The sequence below is a fragment of the Pithys albifrons genome, chromosome 19 (assembly GCF_047495875.1).
Source record: "Pithys albifrons albifrons isolate INPA30051 chromosome 19, PitAlb_v1, whole genome shotgun sequence".
NCBI classification, from domain to species: Eukaryota; Metazoa; Chordata; class Aves; order Passeriformes; family Thamnophilidae; genus Pithys; species Pithys albifrons.
In genome coordinates, this window is record NC_092476.1 from 8,269,704 (window position 1) to 8,285,977 (window position 16,274).

Consider the following 16,274-nt stretch of genomic DNA (forward strand, 5'->3'; position numbering starts at 1 on the left):
CCACATGCATAGCACCTGCTCAGGATCTCTGCAGTGCCCCAGGGGTTTTGGGGCAATGGACTCACATGGGATGAGCCCTCATGTCCTCATCTGCCCTTGGGCAATAACTCTGGTGCTTCCAGCACACACAAACCAAGGGCACTGCCAGCAGCTTTGCAAGGCAGTGCCACGTTCTATCTTCCTTTTCCAAACAAGCCAAAATAATAAAACAGAATTACCAAATAGTTATTTTTACTAGCTAATTTAATGATATTTGGGTATAATAAGCTTGGAATCCTTGCATTTGCAGAAAAAAATATTTTAAGGATGCCAAGCTTCTCTTGCTGAAGTGCCTTTCTGCCCCTTCCAGGGCTAGAAAGGCTCATTTGGGAAGGAGGGTTGCTCTCAGACCACCAGATTCCAGGAAAAATACAAACACCACCTGTTATGACTCCTGATAAAAATATGGCAGCTGTAATGACAACACAGAACATGTTTGGGGCCAGGTGAAAAACGAGCCTGATCCAAACTGAGCTCATCATACTACAGAGTCCTGTCTGCTCCAACAGGAGAAGACAAGTGGAATCCTGAAGTCCTCTACCTTCCTCAAGGGGCTCAGGGACTGGCTTATTCCAGCTACTCAGTGTAACTAAACCCTCAGCTCTATGAGTAGTGCAGGCAAACCAACAAAGTAATGGATCATGTGTGGGAACGTGGCATGAAAGGGGGATTTGGCCAGTGAAAGTCCAAGGAGCCTGTAAGTCCAGGCAGTGATTATGGAAGTCAGGGCATATACTTAAAAGCTTCCAGAAAAGCCAGGTTTCCATCTGTTGCCCTTAATACTTGGAGTCTGCACTTTCACTGCAGGAAATGAAAGCCTGGAGCAACCTGGTCCTTTAAACTGGCAAGTGTGCAGAGTCCTGCAAAGGCAGGGCACTCAGCACACATTTCAGCCTCATTTCCTTCATCCTCTTGCATGAGACTTCCCATTACATTTAAGGAGGGATTGTGGCATTGCCGTTGTCCAGTTATCCTTTGCAAACACCATGGAAGAGCTTTGACAAGCACAACATCCAGTGTCCCTTCATTGTATTGAAAGGGAAAACTGACTGCTGGTGGCTGTGCAGGACCTCCGACGTGCAGTTCCCTCATCAACTAACAGCATAACACAACCCTTCCTCAGCTCCCAGGGGTGCTATAACTCCTCCCTGACATTGGCAACATTCCTTGGCAAGCCCTCTTACAGCCATAGCACCATAGCGGATGTGAGGCCACACTGCCACCTCTCTGTCCATACACAGCAAGTTACTGCCACCAACTCACTCAACATGAGAGACTGAAAGTGTAAATTAACTTTCATTTTACTGCTTTTGAAATGACACCTTACACACTTGCTACACAGGGGAGGCGACACTGTCACCAGGTCACTGTGAATTTCTGAATCCCTGGAGGGACATGGCTTCGTTTTTTTTTTAAATAAGATTTTACACCCAAAGCTTTGGCAACACCTGCTGCTGGATCCATCCACTCTGAGCTGTGCCTGTTGGCCACTACCCAGCAGATCATCCATAAGGGAGGACTTGGGCCAGGATCTCTCCTCCATGTAAAAGAGGATCACTGCTCAAGCAACCTCCCATCAAATGGGAACTTGCTGATCCACTGGGTCCTTGTTCCACCATCAGAGTGTCTTAAATTCACCAAGATCAAGGGCTCTTTCAAGACTCGTCCCTGAAAGCCAGGAGGAAGCTGCAGATATACTATGAGCACTTAGGAGGAAAAACATTACAGCATCTAAAGGTACTTTAAATGATTTAGATACAAACTTGCCTGTAATAAGACATCTATTTTGGTTAATCTTTTAGTTGCAAATCTTGAAACTCTTGAACCTGCCTCAGGCTACTGTCAGCAGCACTTCATTTAACACTGCTTATTGGGAATAACTGCTATTTCCCACTGTAACCTCCAAACCTCTTAAGTCTCGCTTATTGCTCTGCCCAAATATACTTGCCTTCAGGATACAGAGGGTTTTTACTTGCTGAGAACTGTTAGGATGATTTGAACAAGCTGAATCAGAGGAGACTGTTTCCCAGGCGAAGCAGCCAAGACTCAAAATACCATCCCTGCAGTATTTTGGGGGTGATTCTTTCTTTAAACGTTTACTTGGGTTGCAAAATCAAACAGCTGTGCCTTGGTCACTGCTCATGAGAAAGGAGTGCAAGGGATGGGGGTGTTCATCCTCCAGGAAAGCCTGGCTGCACCTGGGGGATGAGAGCACCTTCCCTCACACACCTGTGGCTGTGGAGACCATTGCCATCCCATCACACCCATGGTCAGAGACCTCTGAGGAGACTGGAGGGGGGATTAGCATCACCAACGCGGCTCTTGTGTCTTAAATAGAACCACACTTTTATTTTAAGGGGTTGCAGAGCCATGGTGGACAGCGAGTTGTGTGGTGCTCTGGCACTGCTGCAGCCCATCAGCCCTAAAGGTCACCCATCCCAGCTCAGCAGCCTTGATTTCATACACAGCCATTTGGACTGAGGACAGTCAGACCCTGGACACACACAGCAAGGACTGTATGGAGGGGCTGTCACAGCCCCAGTGAGTGGGGAATGCAGCAGCCCTGAAGCAGAGGTGATGACCCTCCCTGTCCTGCTGACACAGGGAGCAGCATTAAGCAACTCCCATTTTATTCTGAAGCAAGAGCAGCTGCAGCAGAGCAAACAGAGTTACCAGAGCCCTCCAAACCCACCTTAACCATAACACAGAGTTTTCCAGTCCTGTGTCTGGGCCAACCAGTCATCACTGCAGGTTTGCAGAGCCCATGAATAGTGCAACTTCAGTTAACGCCTTCTTTCAGCTTACTGGGAAAAGTCTTGGTTACTAAGTAGCTTTGCCTCCCATGGTATAGGGCAGAGAAACAGGGGACCAGGACCCCAAAGAAAAGGAACGGGGCTCACACCATGCTGGCTCAGAGCACACACAGGTCTGACTTGGGATCAGTTTCTATTCCTACCAATATCCTTGAGAAAATGCTCTGGCATTAAGGGATCACAACTCACAGAGGCTTAGAGACACAGCCTCATACCCTTCTGCACCGAGTTTTACACAGATATTTTAATAGAAAAAAAGAACCCCAAAGCAATGTGCAATATGTGTCTATAAGCTGTGTTTAAATAACAATGTATCTGTGTAGGCTCTGGCTGCTAAAGTGCCCTGTCTGCCATTCACATCCACCCTTGTTTTCCACCCTGGTTTAGTAGGAATGAAACTAGCAATTAATCCAGTCTCTGCCAAACTGTAACTGGCACAGCAAGAATCAGCTTGCTGACTGCAAAGCCACTTTGGTATCAAACTCAGAGCACTCAGCTTTGGCAAACCACAGTCCCTGGAAAGCTGCAGAGGTAAAATTGTGTTTTTCCAGCCACTGCTAAAAGCCTCTGCTTTCCTGTATCTCTCTGTCCTCTGGTGCTCTGGAGCCAACCCTTAATCTGAGCTCAGGTTGCAGATAACAAATATTCCACCAGACAGAAAACAAACAATTTTTCCCCCTTGCCCCTAAATATCCCACTGTGCATAATCAAAGCCAAACACTCAAACCCCACTTCATCCCTGCTCAAGGCAAAGCACATGCAGGGATGTACCTGCACATCTCTGGGCTTTTGGAGAGGTCTAGCCCCTAGCACATAAAGTTATATTTATATTTAAAGCAGAATAAAATCTCATTGAACTAACCTCTTCCCTCCTAGCAGCTCCAGCTCTCACAGAAGTTCCCAGCAGGATAGAGCCACCTCAGGAGCTCGGGGTCAGACCAGTCCCACACATCCTGGCCAAAGGCAATGCTTCCTCCCCCACTCCTATCACTGCTAAGAGCAAACAGCTGCTGCTTTTGAGCCCTCCGGAGGGTTTAGGAGTGGAGCACCTGCACCAGCAGCTGATGGCACTTACTCAATTAAGCTAATTTTGCACCTGTGCAACTGCTCATCAGGCCACCCCCGTGTCCCTGGCCCTTGCACTGAGACAGGAACATGCAGCAGGTACTGGAGGTCCCTCAGATGGCAGGAGCAGAGAAGCCTCAGTGCCTCTGCAAGCACAGGAGGGTTGCAGGAGGAGGGCCAGGGCCCCTTAACACGGCACAGCTACTCCTCCTGTGCTCTGTCTCCAGCAAACATCACTCAGCCCATGTGCCCACGTTACTCCCAACGCTGATGTTTGTGATCCAGCACACTGGCCTGGCTGACAATAGCAAAACCACCTCTTTAAATCAGCTTTCTCCTGTAGCAAGAAGCACTAAGAGAGTGGTGTGCTCTGATGAATATACCAGAGATGACAGATTGAGGCAGGGTAGGACCAAGACCAGAGCTTTCAAAGCAGTGGGAAATCTCCCAGCTACAGCTGCTGACACGACCTCAGATCTGCCTGCAGCTCCATGCCAGACCTCAGAAGTGCTCAGAAAAGGAAACATCAGGTATCCCTGCCATCTCCTCTCCTCCATAGGGCTGAAACCGGGGTTTGTGCCTCCTTCTGCATGGACCAGTGCAGAAAATCTGTTGCAGCCAGAGCACAGATGGACACAGAGGGTGCCAGCAGGACAGGGGTTTCTTTTAGGGTGCAGAAGGCACCTCCAAGATGCCACCTCCAGTCTCACCTCCACCCAGAAATGGGACCCTCAGAGGTAGCTATAAATGTTTATACTGGGGCAGATGGTCATTAGAGATGCTCCTTCCAAATCCTTTCTATCTTCATCTATCAGTCAGCTTTCTCTGCTGGATGAGATCCCTTCCATTCTGGAGACTTTCACAAGTCATTTGCAGACATCTCAGCTTGCTTGATTTCTTTTCTTGTTAAATATTGCCAATGATAAGGTTTTAGACTCTGAGCCCTACATCTACTTTTTGTTCTAGTATAAATTGCAATCTGTCTTCCCTCTTCTTTCTACTCCAGTCTTTAAAAAAATGACTGGAACTAAAAGGAAAGGACCAAATAATTGAAAGGAGCTGCTAAAAACAGAAAGGAAGGAAAGCTAAAGAAAGTTATGATGATTGAAAAGTTCAATCGAAGTGGAGGAAAGGAGGAAAAATTCCAATTTTTAATGAAATGGGTGATGAAGTGTCACCAGTACTGGCAGCAGATCCCTTTAGCAAGGGCTACTTTTCAAGTCAGGCTCCCCCCTCCATGGGCCAACACCCCACTTCCCCTGATTTAACTAGAGCTGCATTTTCTTCTCTCTATTCATCCTCATGCTAAATCTTTTCAGCCGGTGCTTTCAAAGCCTAACCAATAAAATGTTGAAAGCAATAAAATCGTTTGTGGGAAGAAGTTTTGTAAAGAGAGAAAGCATAAAAATGGTGTTTTACCAAAAGCTATGAGCAGAAAACGGCAGGTTGGAGTTGAAAAGCTCATGCAGATGAAGCTTGAATGGTCTATTCTCACCATCATAATGAGCACATACATGATTAATGAAAATATTTATCCTCATAACCCACTGCAGTGAGTTAATATTTAATCCAAAGTCCACGTGAAAGCTCAACCTTTCTTGGTTCCTCACCTACCTCGTTTCCTTGGAAATCTCTGAACTCTGCAAACTGACCTGAGCTTTGGCTCTTTGGGGCTGATCTGAGAACCAAGCTGGCTTTTGCTGGCTTTCTGCATAAGTACCACACCTTTTGATCCCGAAAGCGCCGTCACTTGGGACCTACAAGGTTTCTTAGATAATCCCAGAGAGCTGGTGCTTTGTAACACGTCTCACTTTGATATTCAAGGCAAAGCTGGCCAGCCCACACATGAAAAGACATCCTTCCCTTTCTTCCCAGGCTTAATTTCATCTGCAAATTAAACATATCGAGATAGATATTTATAGAGGAATGCCCTGATCCTCCCGGGAAGGCCAGGGAGTCTCCAATGTGTAATTTTGCTTTAGGAATATGATTTTAATCTTGACTTTCTTCTGAGGCTGGTGGCAGGAGAGGAGAAGGGCAGGGAAGGGTGGCAGGGCTCACTGAGCACTCTTCTGCTCTCACAGACTTGAAGCCTTGGGTTAATGCAGTATAAGGTAGTGTGGATATATAGAAGGGACTCAGGTTCTTTCTGCTTCCCTGTCGTCCTCTGCAAAGCTATTTTAGATCAGGGTCCTTCAGAGGTGAAAATTTTTTCTTTTAAAAATATGGGCCCTGTAAACTTTGCCAGCAAACACATTCAGCTGTGACTTACCTACAAAAAAAAAGCCAACAGGTCTGCTGTAAAAATGGTTCATAAATTAAAATAAATGCAAAGCCCTGGATTCTGATGGTTCTTTATGACAAGGAGTTCACAGTCATCCACCTCCCTGTATCCCAGCCCTCCATCCCACACTCTCACTGTTGGTAGTCCCCAACACTAAATAAAGCTACAAAACCTGAAATGTTTTGGTTTGTGTAATTTCCAGATATGCCCTGGAGCAGAGGATAAAGGAATTTTGTTTTGTTTTCCAGATAAATATCTTCTGCTTTTTTATCTTCTTGCTAAAGAATGACTCAATTCTACTCTTTTGCCCAGTATCACTCACTCAAACCTCCATTGTGTTGCACACACGTGTCTACCACAGACTGGGAACCCCACTAAGAGGGCCTGGCTTGGGTTAGTGCAGGTTATAATGATGATGTGCTGCTGTTTGAAAGAGCTTGGTCAGCTGCCCAGGCCCAGCACTGCCAACCCCCATGTAGGTGGTGCCATCCTTGCAGAGTTATTCTTGATGGGAAGAGCTCAGGAAAGGGAAACTTCCAGGAAAGATGGTTTCAGTAGTAATAAGAAGAGGGACTTTGGTACATTACTGCATGCTATGAGGTATGTCTTTAAGCTTCAGTAAACTTTTGGAGTCCCTGGAAAGCTGGTAATGTGCCTTTGAAGGAAGCATGACTTATGAAATTGCAGTTTTTAGCTTAGCTGGGTAATGTTAATGAGAAAATATCGTGGGCTGCGGGTGGAAGTCTCCTGAATCCCATAAGTTAGGAATAAATTATTCTGTTTTCCTAAATGAAGCAGCGCAGTGCAAGGCTGCTCCTAAATCAGGCTGATGGTGAGAGTTATTTATTAATTTGTACAGGACCAGACACAAGCACAGGCAAATAAATACAAACTAAACAGCAAAGAGTTACAAACTGGGACTTGCAGCAGGCATGGAAGAAAAGATTTTGCTGGGGTTTTGAGAAGGACCAGGTGGCTTTGGACCAGCACCCTGTGGGACAGAGGTGGTGTGAGGAGTTGGCACAGGGGTGGAGGTGCAGGGACAAATCCTCCTTTCTGCTGGAGTCACAGCAAAGATGATCAAAAAACCCCAGGCTTTCAATGCAGTGCAGCAGCTTCTCAGTAATTAAAGCTCGAGATCACCAGCTCTGCCTGTGCCTGCTGCAGCCCGGCTTGCACATCAAAGGGAGATGTTTCCCATGGGGACAGGTCCCACATCACTGGATTCAGGTTTTGATTCACACTCTGGGCTGGTGTGTGAGAGTGATGCCCAGGAAAGGCCACTAACAGCAGCTCATACCGAGCAGGTGATGGCACAGCCCCCTCGGGTCTCCTGGGCTCACGGTGACTTGGTGGTGTCCTTGTTTTGGGCAGTTCATCCAAAGGGACCACCCCTGGAGGAGGAGATTTGGGGCAGAGTGGGCTCCCAGCTCTGAAGGCTCGAGCTCTGCAGGTACCACAGAGCCACAGCTTCCCCTCCTGCCTGCACCTGGCCTCCTACCCAGAGAGGATTTATTCCTCCCTGAACAGGTCTCCAATGACGTTATTAATCAGGGAGATGGACGAGTACAACAGAGTTTATTGTGCACTGTGGATGAGTGATAAGTCTGGGCGCTGATGCCTGGGATAGCAATCAGGAGAGGGCGAGTGAAAGGAAGAGGAGGAAAGAGCAGCATTGTGGGTAAATATGTGCACTTCTGGCGGTGATTACCCTCCAAGTAATTAGTTTTTAAATCAGGCAGACGTTTCAGGAACTACTGGCTATGAGCTGCTTTAATTATTTATACTCCCTTTTATTCTTATTATTTATAGTCATCCTATTTGGATGGGGATGCTCTTGGGCACCTGACCCCTCTCCAGCCCACCCTGGCCAAGCAGCCACCTGCAGTGCTGCCAGGCACCCCGAGAGCCTGGGAGGTGCCCCTCTCCCTCCCACAGCCAAGCAAAGGGGAGCAAGAGCCCATCGCTGCTGTGGAAAGCCCTGCTCGGATCGGTAATTAAACTCTCACTCATCTTCATTTCCCTCATTTGTTAAAGTGAGGCCACTCAATAAGCCATTAGTGCAAAGCCCTTTCTGTCAGTTACAGCACCGTTAGGCATATTCCCCTTGGAGACATCTGGGGAGGGTGTGGGCAGGGGGACCAGCACCTTGCCTGCCTCCTCCTCTGCCCAAACCCTGCCCATCCAACCCCTCCTGCCCTGTGGCCAAGGCTCTGGGAAACGAAAAGGGAATTTTGCAACGGGAAACCCTTCCCCCAGCTGGGATTTTTTCTCGTAGCACCACAAAACCCCCTGTTCCATCAGAACATCTGCTATTGTTGCTCTCTCTTCATCAACCCCACCTCTCCAGAGCTTCCTAACATCTGGAAACCATTCCCTGCACCATTCCCATGAAGGGCCCTCCGACCCACTGAGCTCCTCCTCTGGGCTAAACAAAAGCTGCCCTTATTGCTGAGCTGGGGAATTTTGCCTGCTCCAGCCACAAACTGCTTCTCAATTCGTCATCAGGAGAGCATCTGCCTGGGGAGCCCCGGAGCATCCTCTGCTTCACTCTCCTCCATGGACACACTCAGATGTCATCATCTGCCTGGAGAGTCTCAGCATCCTCTTCCCTACCCTTCCACAGGCACGTGCTCAGATGCCAGCATTGAAGAAAGCTGCAAAAAAACCCCGAGGTTCTAGAATGAGAAAAACTGCAATACAGGGAAAAGCTGCTGTAGATTCATCCAGGAGTGGTCTATGTATGTAATTACTACAACTATGTGTTGATTTCCCCTCCCAAGAGCTTTTGTCCTGCGTCTTGTTCTGGTTTCAACAGTGAGAACACCTTGATCTCGCTGCTTCTCCCTCATGGAGTCACTTGGCAATGAGCCACAGGGGTGAGGAGAGTTTCAGCTAAAGCAACCATAGAACTGCTGTACAAAAATATAAGTGTTGCTAGGGATGGGTTTAGCACTGGGACAAAGTGGGGCCCATCAACAACCTTCACCTCACACCTCACTGGATTCCATGTGAAACAAGACATCTCACTGTGACAAGACTGAGGTGCCAGCAGAAAAGTTGAGCAAAAATGCACATTAGCCTGTCTTGTGCTCTACACCCTCACAGGAACCCAAGTCAACTTGAGTCATGTCCTGTCGGGTTTGTTTTCATCCAGTTCCAGAATCAGAGAATCCCAGAGGGGCCGAGGCTGCAAAGGAGCCCTGGAGGTCACCTGCTCCAGCCCCTGCTCAAGCCACTTTGAGCTGGTCACTCAGGACTGTGTCCAGGTGGCTTCTGAGTTCAACTTCTTGGGGGAAAAAATTCAATAACCACATCAGATACAGATTAAACCATGAGACTGGACAGTGCCTTGTCTGTGACAACAGGGAGAAACCTGATTTTCATGGTGAGTCCTCCAGGTGAAGCCAACTTTCAACAGCATCCCAAGGCCAGCCCTGCAGTCAATAAGGGTTTTGAAGACCATCTGCCTGCAGAGCAAAAGCCACATTTGTGTGAAAGCCAAGTTGCTGCTTGGTCTTAAACCAGGTGCAACCCACTCCTTCATAGAAGAAAACAGCAACCACAGTGGAAATATCTTCATGTGGAAGCAGAGGGAGAAAACCCACTTGTCTCCCTCAGGATCATGCTGGCTTCATGCCCAGGGTGCTCAGCACCAGCACCTCCAGTATGTTGTAGAGTACCTGGGACAGGTATCCAAGGTGGGAAGAGCCAAATAGGACAGGAATAACTAACCTTACCCCAAAAGAGGGCAGAGCACAGCAGCTCTGGGGCTGGACTCCATCACGCCCAGCCCTGCAGGGTCCATGCAGCAATGATCACACTATGGCTAGGAACAGACATTTCCAAACAAACCTCCTTCTATTTGCATTTGAAACATTTATTTTGGGAAATACATATTAAACACTATTATTTATACAAAAATGGACTAAATTTTCATAATGCTTATAACCCCCCAAAAGGCCATTTTAATAGATCTGGGATGAAGGGGTTTTTTACTGTATTATTTTTTTTTCTTCAAAAAAAAAAAAAAAAAAGTCAGGTTACAAAGGAGAAAGCGGCGTGTCTTGCTTGGCCCAGCTTCAACTGGAGGAAAAAAAAAGTTTAAGATGACATTTGCAGAAGTGCCTCACACAAGAGATTTTTCTCCCCTTACAGTCTTTTTTAACACTTGAAATATATACTTTTTTCAGTTAATACACCTTTTTTTGTTGTTTTTGCTAAAATATAGCAAGTCAGCAAATAAGAGTTGTTGTTTCCCAACAGCTCCGTGGTGCTGTTGTGGTGGGAGGGGAATAGGAGTGAAGGGGAGAATGGAATCTCACAATGCACCCCCCTGACCACATCCCTTTGGGGGAACATGCGTGGGAAGCCCCTGCAAACCCTGTACAACATCATCTGGGCAACCCCACTCAGGTGAGAGCAACCTCCTCCTTCCTCCTCGTCACCTGTGCTGAGGAAGGCTCTGTCCCCCATGGAGACCACGGGGCTCTGCAGGTGCCTTCCAGCACTACAGGATGGGACACGCTGCCATTTTAGTGTGTGCTCCCCAAAAACGGTGATTTGCAGAGTTTTATCCCTTAGAGATGACATGGAGACTGGTGGAGTGGACAACAGAAAGGGAAGCGGAGCTGGGGTGGGAGGCAGGACTGCAGAGTTCTGCTCCAGGACCACCCTCTCCTGTGTCACGGTGCTACATAACCCTTGAAGGGTCTTATTTACTAGAGATACACTGAAAGAGGAGGTGCTGGGGGGCAGAGCAGGGGGACTGTGGGGTGCAACACCCACAAACACAACCCCAGCTCTCTCCAGGGCTGCAGGTCTCAGTCTGCACATGCATAGACCCCCTGCACAAGGACCAGCAAACCACAGGAGCGTGTTACCTGGACACACATCTCACAGGGAACACAGAAAATAAGAACTGATTAAAAAATATCCAACAGTCTCCTCTGACATAGGGAAAAGCCCAAGAATCACAAGGGTCAGACAGGACAACCCTCTGCCTCACACCACCGCTTTGCAGAGACGTTCTACTCTCAACCCCCTTTGGACAAACACTCCCTGCCTTCAGCACACATGAAAACCACCCAGTTGAATTAAAAATAAATACACAAGTGTTCCCAGGGTATCAGCCATATCTGTGGTCCAAGGGAGAGGGAACAGGAGTCCCTACAAAGATTCACAGCCTTTTGCAGGCTGCACAGACAAGGCAGACCCTCCCTCTCCTCTCCCACACCATTGCAAGGTCACAGTCTGAAAAGGCACTTCTCCCAAAGCCTGGCCGGGGGCCGGTGACAGGCAAGGTGACACTTCAACACTCCCAGTTTATTGCATGTACACCGGGTAGAAGGGTTGGGTTGGGGGCTGGAGGGTCCTGGAGGGTTGCAGAGGGCTTGGAGGAGGTGGCAGGAGACAAGGATGGCACTGTCTTGCTCTCTTCATACCACTGTTCCTTGCTTCCAAAGGCTACATTCACCTGGAGAAACCCTTGCCTTTTCAACGGACGGAGAAGAGTCTCTGCACGGAGGGGCAGGCAGGGCTCTGGGGGACACCCCAATCCTGCTGGCCCCATGGATCTGCTCCCCTGGGTTCAGCTGTCGGGCCAGAGCTGGGGGCAAGTGAGAGCTCAGCCTCCATGGAGGGACAGTCCCCAGCCCAGGAATGCTGGACCACGGGCCGAGAAGAAAATTCATGCCACAAAGCGGGGGGTGAGCGGTCGCCCCGCTCCGCATCTGGTTATTTGGTCAGTTAACATGGCAGGGGGTTGGGGACCAGGGGAGGAGGGACAGTGGCAGAGGATTTATATAAAAATAAAGGGGGAAGAGGGGAGAAATAGCGAGCGTGAGCGAGCAAGGTCCTGGCTACAGAGCAAGACGGTTACATTTCATTAGCCACCAGCTCTTTGTCGGTCACGCCGTTGGAGAGTGAGCCCTGGCCCTCATTCAGCCTCTTGACCCTGTAGGCTTCAAAGTGGATGTTGCTGGTAATATCCTTGATGTTCTGCATGTGTGTCCTGCAGGAAAAGGAAATGGGAGCAATCGCACCTTGCTAAGAGCAGCTCAGCTGGCCCAGCCTTCTCCTCTGCACCCCAACCCCTGCACACACCAAAACCAACTTCAAACCCCCCTAAACACTCCCTCAACCCCAATGTCCCTCCCTGCTTTACTGGTTAATGGTGTCTTTAGGGCACAGGAAGGATGTAAATGCAAAAATGGGCAGCCAGGAGCAGAAGCCTTCACTGGTGCTTGGGGACACAGGAGCTCTGGATGCAGAACACCCCATCTGGAGAGATCCCAGTCCTGAAAGTCCTGGGATCAGGTTTTGTAGCTTCATAAAACTATGTGCCAGCAACAGCTCACATGTACGAAGTTTAAGAGCCAAAGTTAGGAGGAGCCCAATAATCCCCTGGCAAGCCAAGGGAGCTCAGTCTTCCCATCCCCTGCAGCAGGGACACCTCTTTCAAGCGGGACCAACCATCATGCAGACTGCAATGGCACCCCAATGGAGGGTGATGTCTCCGGACTGGGGGTAGGTCTCTAAACTGGTGAGGGATCACTACAGCCCAGAGCTGCTTGAAGGTGAGCTGGAGCCACACTTAATACTACCAGCAATCCTGGAGTGTCCCAGCCCATCCACTGCTCCTCTCCTCCCTTAATTCAGCATGGTAGATGAGAGAAGCCCCTTGAGGCCAAGTCCCACTGAGTGGGACCACCCCTTGCAGACGGGCTGCAGCGTGGCAGCGGGCTGGGAGGGTATGGAGGAAAGGATGGATAGAGCAGCACAGCAAAGCAGTTGCTTCAAGACAGGCTGGGCTCTCTCCTTTCTTTGGATGCCACCTGGTGACTGAAGACGACAGGGAGAAGGCAGAGTCCTACCAACCTGATGAGGAGGTCCCGCAGGTAGGCGAACTCACAGTGTGTTGTGTTCTCCACTGGTAAGAATAGAGAGAAACCCATCAGTGCACACCCATGGCATGCATACAGCAATCCCTCAGGGTAAGCAGTACCCTGGGAGGCTTCACCAGAACATGGAGGGCTCAGACAGGGTCTCACCCCTGGGGGTTACAGAGTGCAGGACTCAGGAGTCCTCTTTGCTGCTGTAAAGCTGGTACCAGGTACCTGCCCCAGCTCAGCATGAACAGCTGGCTGGTGGGGACTGACTGAGCATCCACAGTCCCTTCCCACTGTGTTCCAACAAGGGAGCTTCAAGCAGCATCCTCAGTGCAACAATGGGACTCCCCTGGGCCCTGAACAAGGCAGGGGAAGGTGCAGGGTGAGCTTTGCAGTGAGCACCAGGCCTGTCTCCACAGAAGTGTTTCATCTGTAGCTTGGCCATAAGCATCCTGCAGCATCCCAGGCAAGTTAGTGACAGCTGCTCAGGTTGCTGGTGTTGTTGAAGGACAATCTCTTGCTGACAAAGGCTATTGCTATCAGAACAGGGCTTGGAGCAAGGGGGAGTGTTTGCAAGAGGGACAAATCAAGGGGTGTTGCTCCACCACAATTAGTCTGACAGCTCATATTTTACATCCAAATTTACTCAGTTTAGAGGATCAGCTCTTTTTCTTTTTTTTTAGCCCAAACAGGCTTCTATGTAGAATCACAGAATTCTTTAGGTTGGCAAAGTCCTCTGAGACCATTGAGTCCATTAAACATCATCAGGAATGGCAAAACAACAAATAACACTGTTCTGCAAAGGCTGTCCATGGCCATGTCCTTGAAGTCTCCCCGTGCTGAAGGCAAATGCTACAAGCAGAAGAGGGGTTTAATGAATCCCATTAAACTCAGAACTTCCAGGGACACAGCACAAGAGGGCAGCAGAGCTTTAAAATACACTGATTTTCCTGGCAGCTTTGTTAAACCATCCCTCAACACAGGATTCCTATTAAAAAAACCTCACAAATGAGAGGAACCTGTGAAACGAAGGGGAGGAAAATGAGAGGGGTGGCACTGGAGATGTGCCAGCTGGCTGCCAGAAACCACGGGCAGGGAAATGTGTAGATGTGCTGGAGGCAGGAGCTTTCATCTAGCCTTTAAACCATGACTGTAAAATGGGGATGAAAAAAGGAGGATGCCGGCGGGAAATGGAAGAGGCAAGAGATCCCACATGGGCACCAATCAAACGCACGGTGGAGGGTACAGATGCCAGGGGAAGGTTATAACAGGGGCTTGAGACACAGATGTCACTTGTGTGCCCTCAAACCCTGCCATCAGGCATTTAACTGTGCAACAAGCACAAGCACAAGACACAAGACCCTCAGAAATGTCCTCTTTGGCACTCAGCAGCCCCCTGAGCCACAGAAAGGCCCAGGAGCTCAGCACCAGTCCTCAAACAGCAGGGAAATGATCATCTCTGGGAGGGGCAGGGAAGCACTAAATACACCCCAACTTCTACTGCTGGTTTTGGACCTCATTGCCTCTTGTCAGGGCAGGGAGATGGGCTCTGGAAGTAGAGAACCAAGGATAAGGTACCTTCAATGGTGCCCCACTTGGTCTTCCTTCCAAGGATTCTTCTTCCATTAACCTGGTATTCCTGGTCACTGCCCACCACTGCAAATGGGATCATTTCCTGAGGAAATTGAAAAACAAGGTTATGTTTTCCTCCTGAAAACTGGTCAGGAAACCAAACTTTGGCGAGCAAAGTCCTACACCAAGATGTTTTCAGGCAAGTTTCATGGGATGAGCTGGTCTGTCCCTGATGTTTCTCTGCAGTGTTGCTTGCCTTAGGCCACAGGCAGCACAGGACCTGGGCAGCAGCATTTCTTGCACATGTGCCCAGTCCAAGACCAGTCTAAATCCAGCCCAGGATCAGTCTAGCCCAGTCCCTCACGGGTAGGTATCAACATACAGCTGGAAAAAAGGTATCATGATGCTATCCTGGGAATTGTCCCCAGCATCTGGCAATCCTCCTGGTGCCAGAGAAGCTGCTGCCCTAGCCAGGGATGGGCACACAGTACTGTTCCCTGTGCCTAGGGCAGGACAAGGGGCCATGGACCCCTCTGCTCACAGAGTACTGAAGACACCTTGGAGGAATGGAAATGGGGAAAGGAGTATGGACAGAACAGAACACCTTCTCCAGGAGCCTTCCTCTTTCTGTCCCTGCTCTGAGCTCTGGCAGGATCCTTGATCCTGGGAAGACCTTGTGGACAGGGCACAGTAGCTTTGGAAAGAGAAGAGAGGCCCTCTGGAAGGAACTCCCCCAGAACATGACCAGACTCTGGAGCTGCAGGGCCCATCCAAGCCCCAGTCCCCACCACTAACCCGGAATTTCTCGTTCACTAGCCGATCTTCAGAGTCCTCATCAAACTCCTTCTGAGGGTACACGTCGATCCCGTTGGCCAGAAGATCAGCCATTATCTAGGAGAGAAGAGCACAGGAACATGTGAAGGAGATGCAGGAGCTGCACTCCTAGCACAGCAGCTGCTCACAGCCCACACAAGGGGCTCTCTGAGCTAAGCCTGTCGGCCACAACAATGTCCAGTACCAACATCTTCCCTCTCCATCCCCAACAGTGTTCCTCTGGGGGAGAGACACCTGTGTTTACCTGCCACACACCCACCAAACACTTGCTGGAATCTCTGCAAGACTCTGGTGCCAAGACATGGCTCAGACTCAGAAAGAGATGAAGTTATATGAGCCAGGCTTTGTTTCAGCATTAAAGAAGACAAGAAGACATTACAAGCTGCCCAAGCAATAGGGAATGCAGCTGCCAGGCTTGTAACTCCAAGTTAAAAAGCTGATTGCGGTGTTTTTTTATGCTCCTTGGAAAAGGAGCTTGATCTAAGGGAACAAGGACATAGCTCACAAGAGCAGCCTCTAAGGACTTTGCCTCTGTGCAAAGCAAGTAAGTGTTGAAATCTGATTCCTGGGTGGAGGCTCATCTCATGGGGAGCTTGACGGATCAGACTTCTATTACACTGCAAACCTCAACTCAGTCTGTGCACCCACTCCCATGACTTCAAATGTCAATAAACTCCTCCACATCAGTCCTTTGTTGCAGGTTGGCAAAGTAAGCAGATCCAGCCCAGGGAATCCCCCCATCCAGCCTCCCACTCCCCAGCCAATCCCCAACAAAGC

The 16,274-nt window shown here is 49.1% G+C and overlaps 1 protein-coding gene across 8 annotated transcripts in view; it reads right to left on the reverse strand.

The window, feature by feature from the left end:
• Window positions 1–10,060: 10,060 nt before the first annotated feature.
• The window catches only part of SEPTIN9 (septin 9), a 146,638-nt gene continuing 140,424 nt past the window's right edge, over window positions 10,061–16,274 (reverse strand). For all 8 annotated transcript variants that reach the window (XM_071573395.1, XM_071573394.1, XM_071573398.1 and 5 more), the window contains 4 exons: window positions 15,459–15,554; window positions 14,670–14,766; window positions 13,081–13,132; window positions 10,061–12,214 (listed from right to left, as the gene is read on the reverse strand). In XM_071573395.1, the coding sequence (XP_071429496.1) occupies window positions 12,079–12,214; window positions 13,081–13,132; window positions 14,670–14,766; window positions 15,459–15,554 (381 nt within the window). In that variant the 3' untranslated portion in view covers window positions 10,061–12,078. The remainder of the gene's footprint in view (window positions 12,215–13,080; window positions 13,133–14,669; window positions 14,767–15,458; window positions 15,555–16,274) is intronic.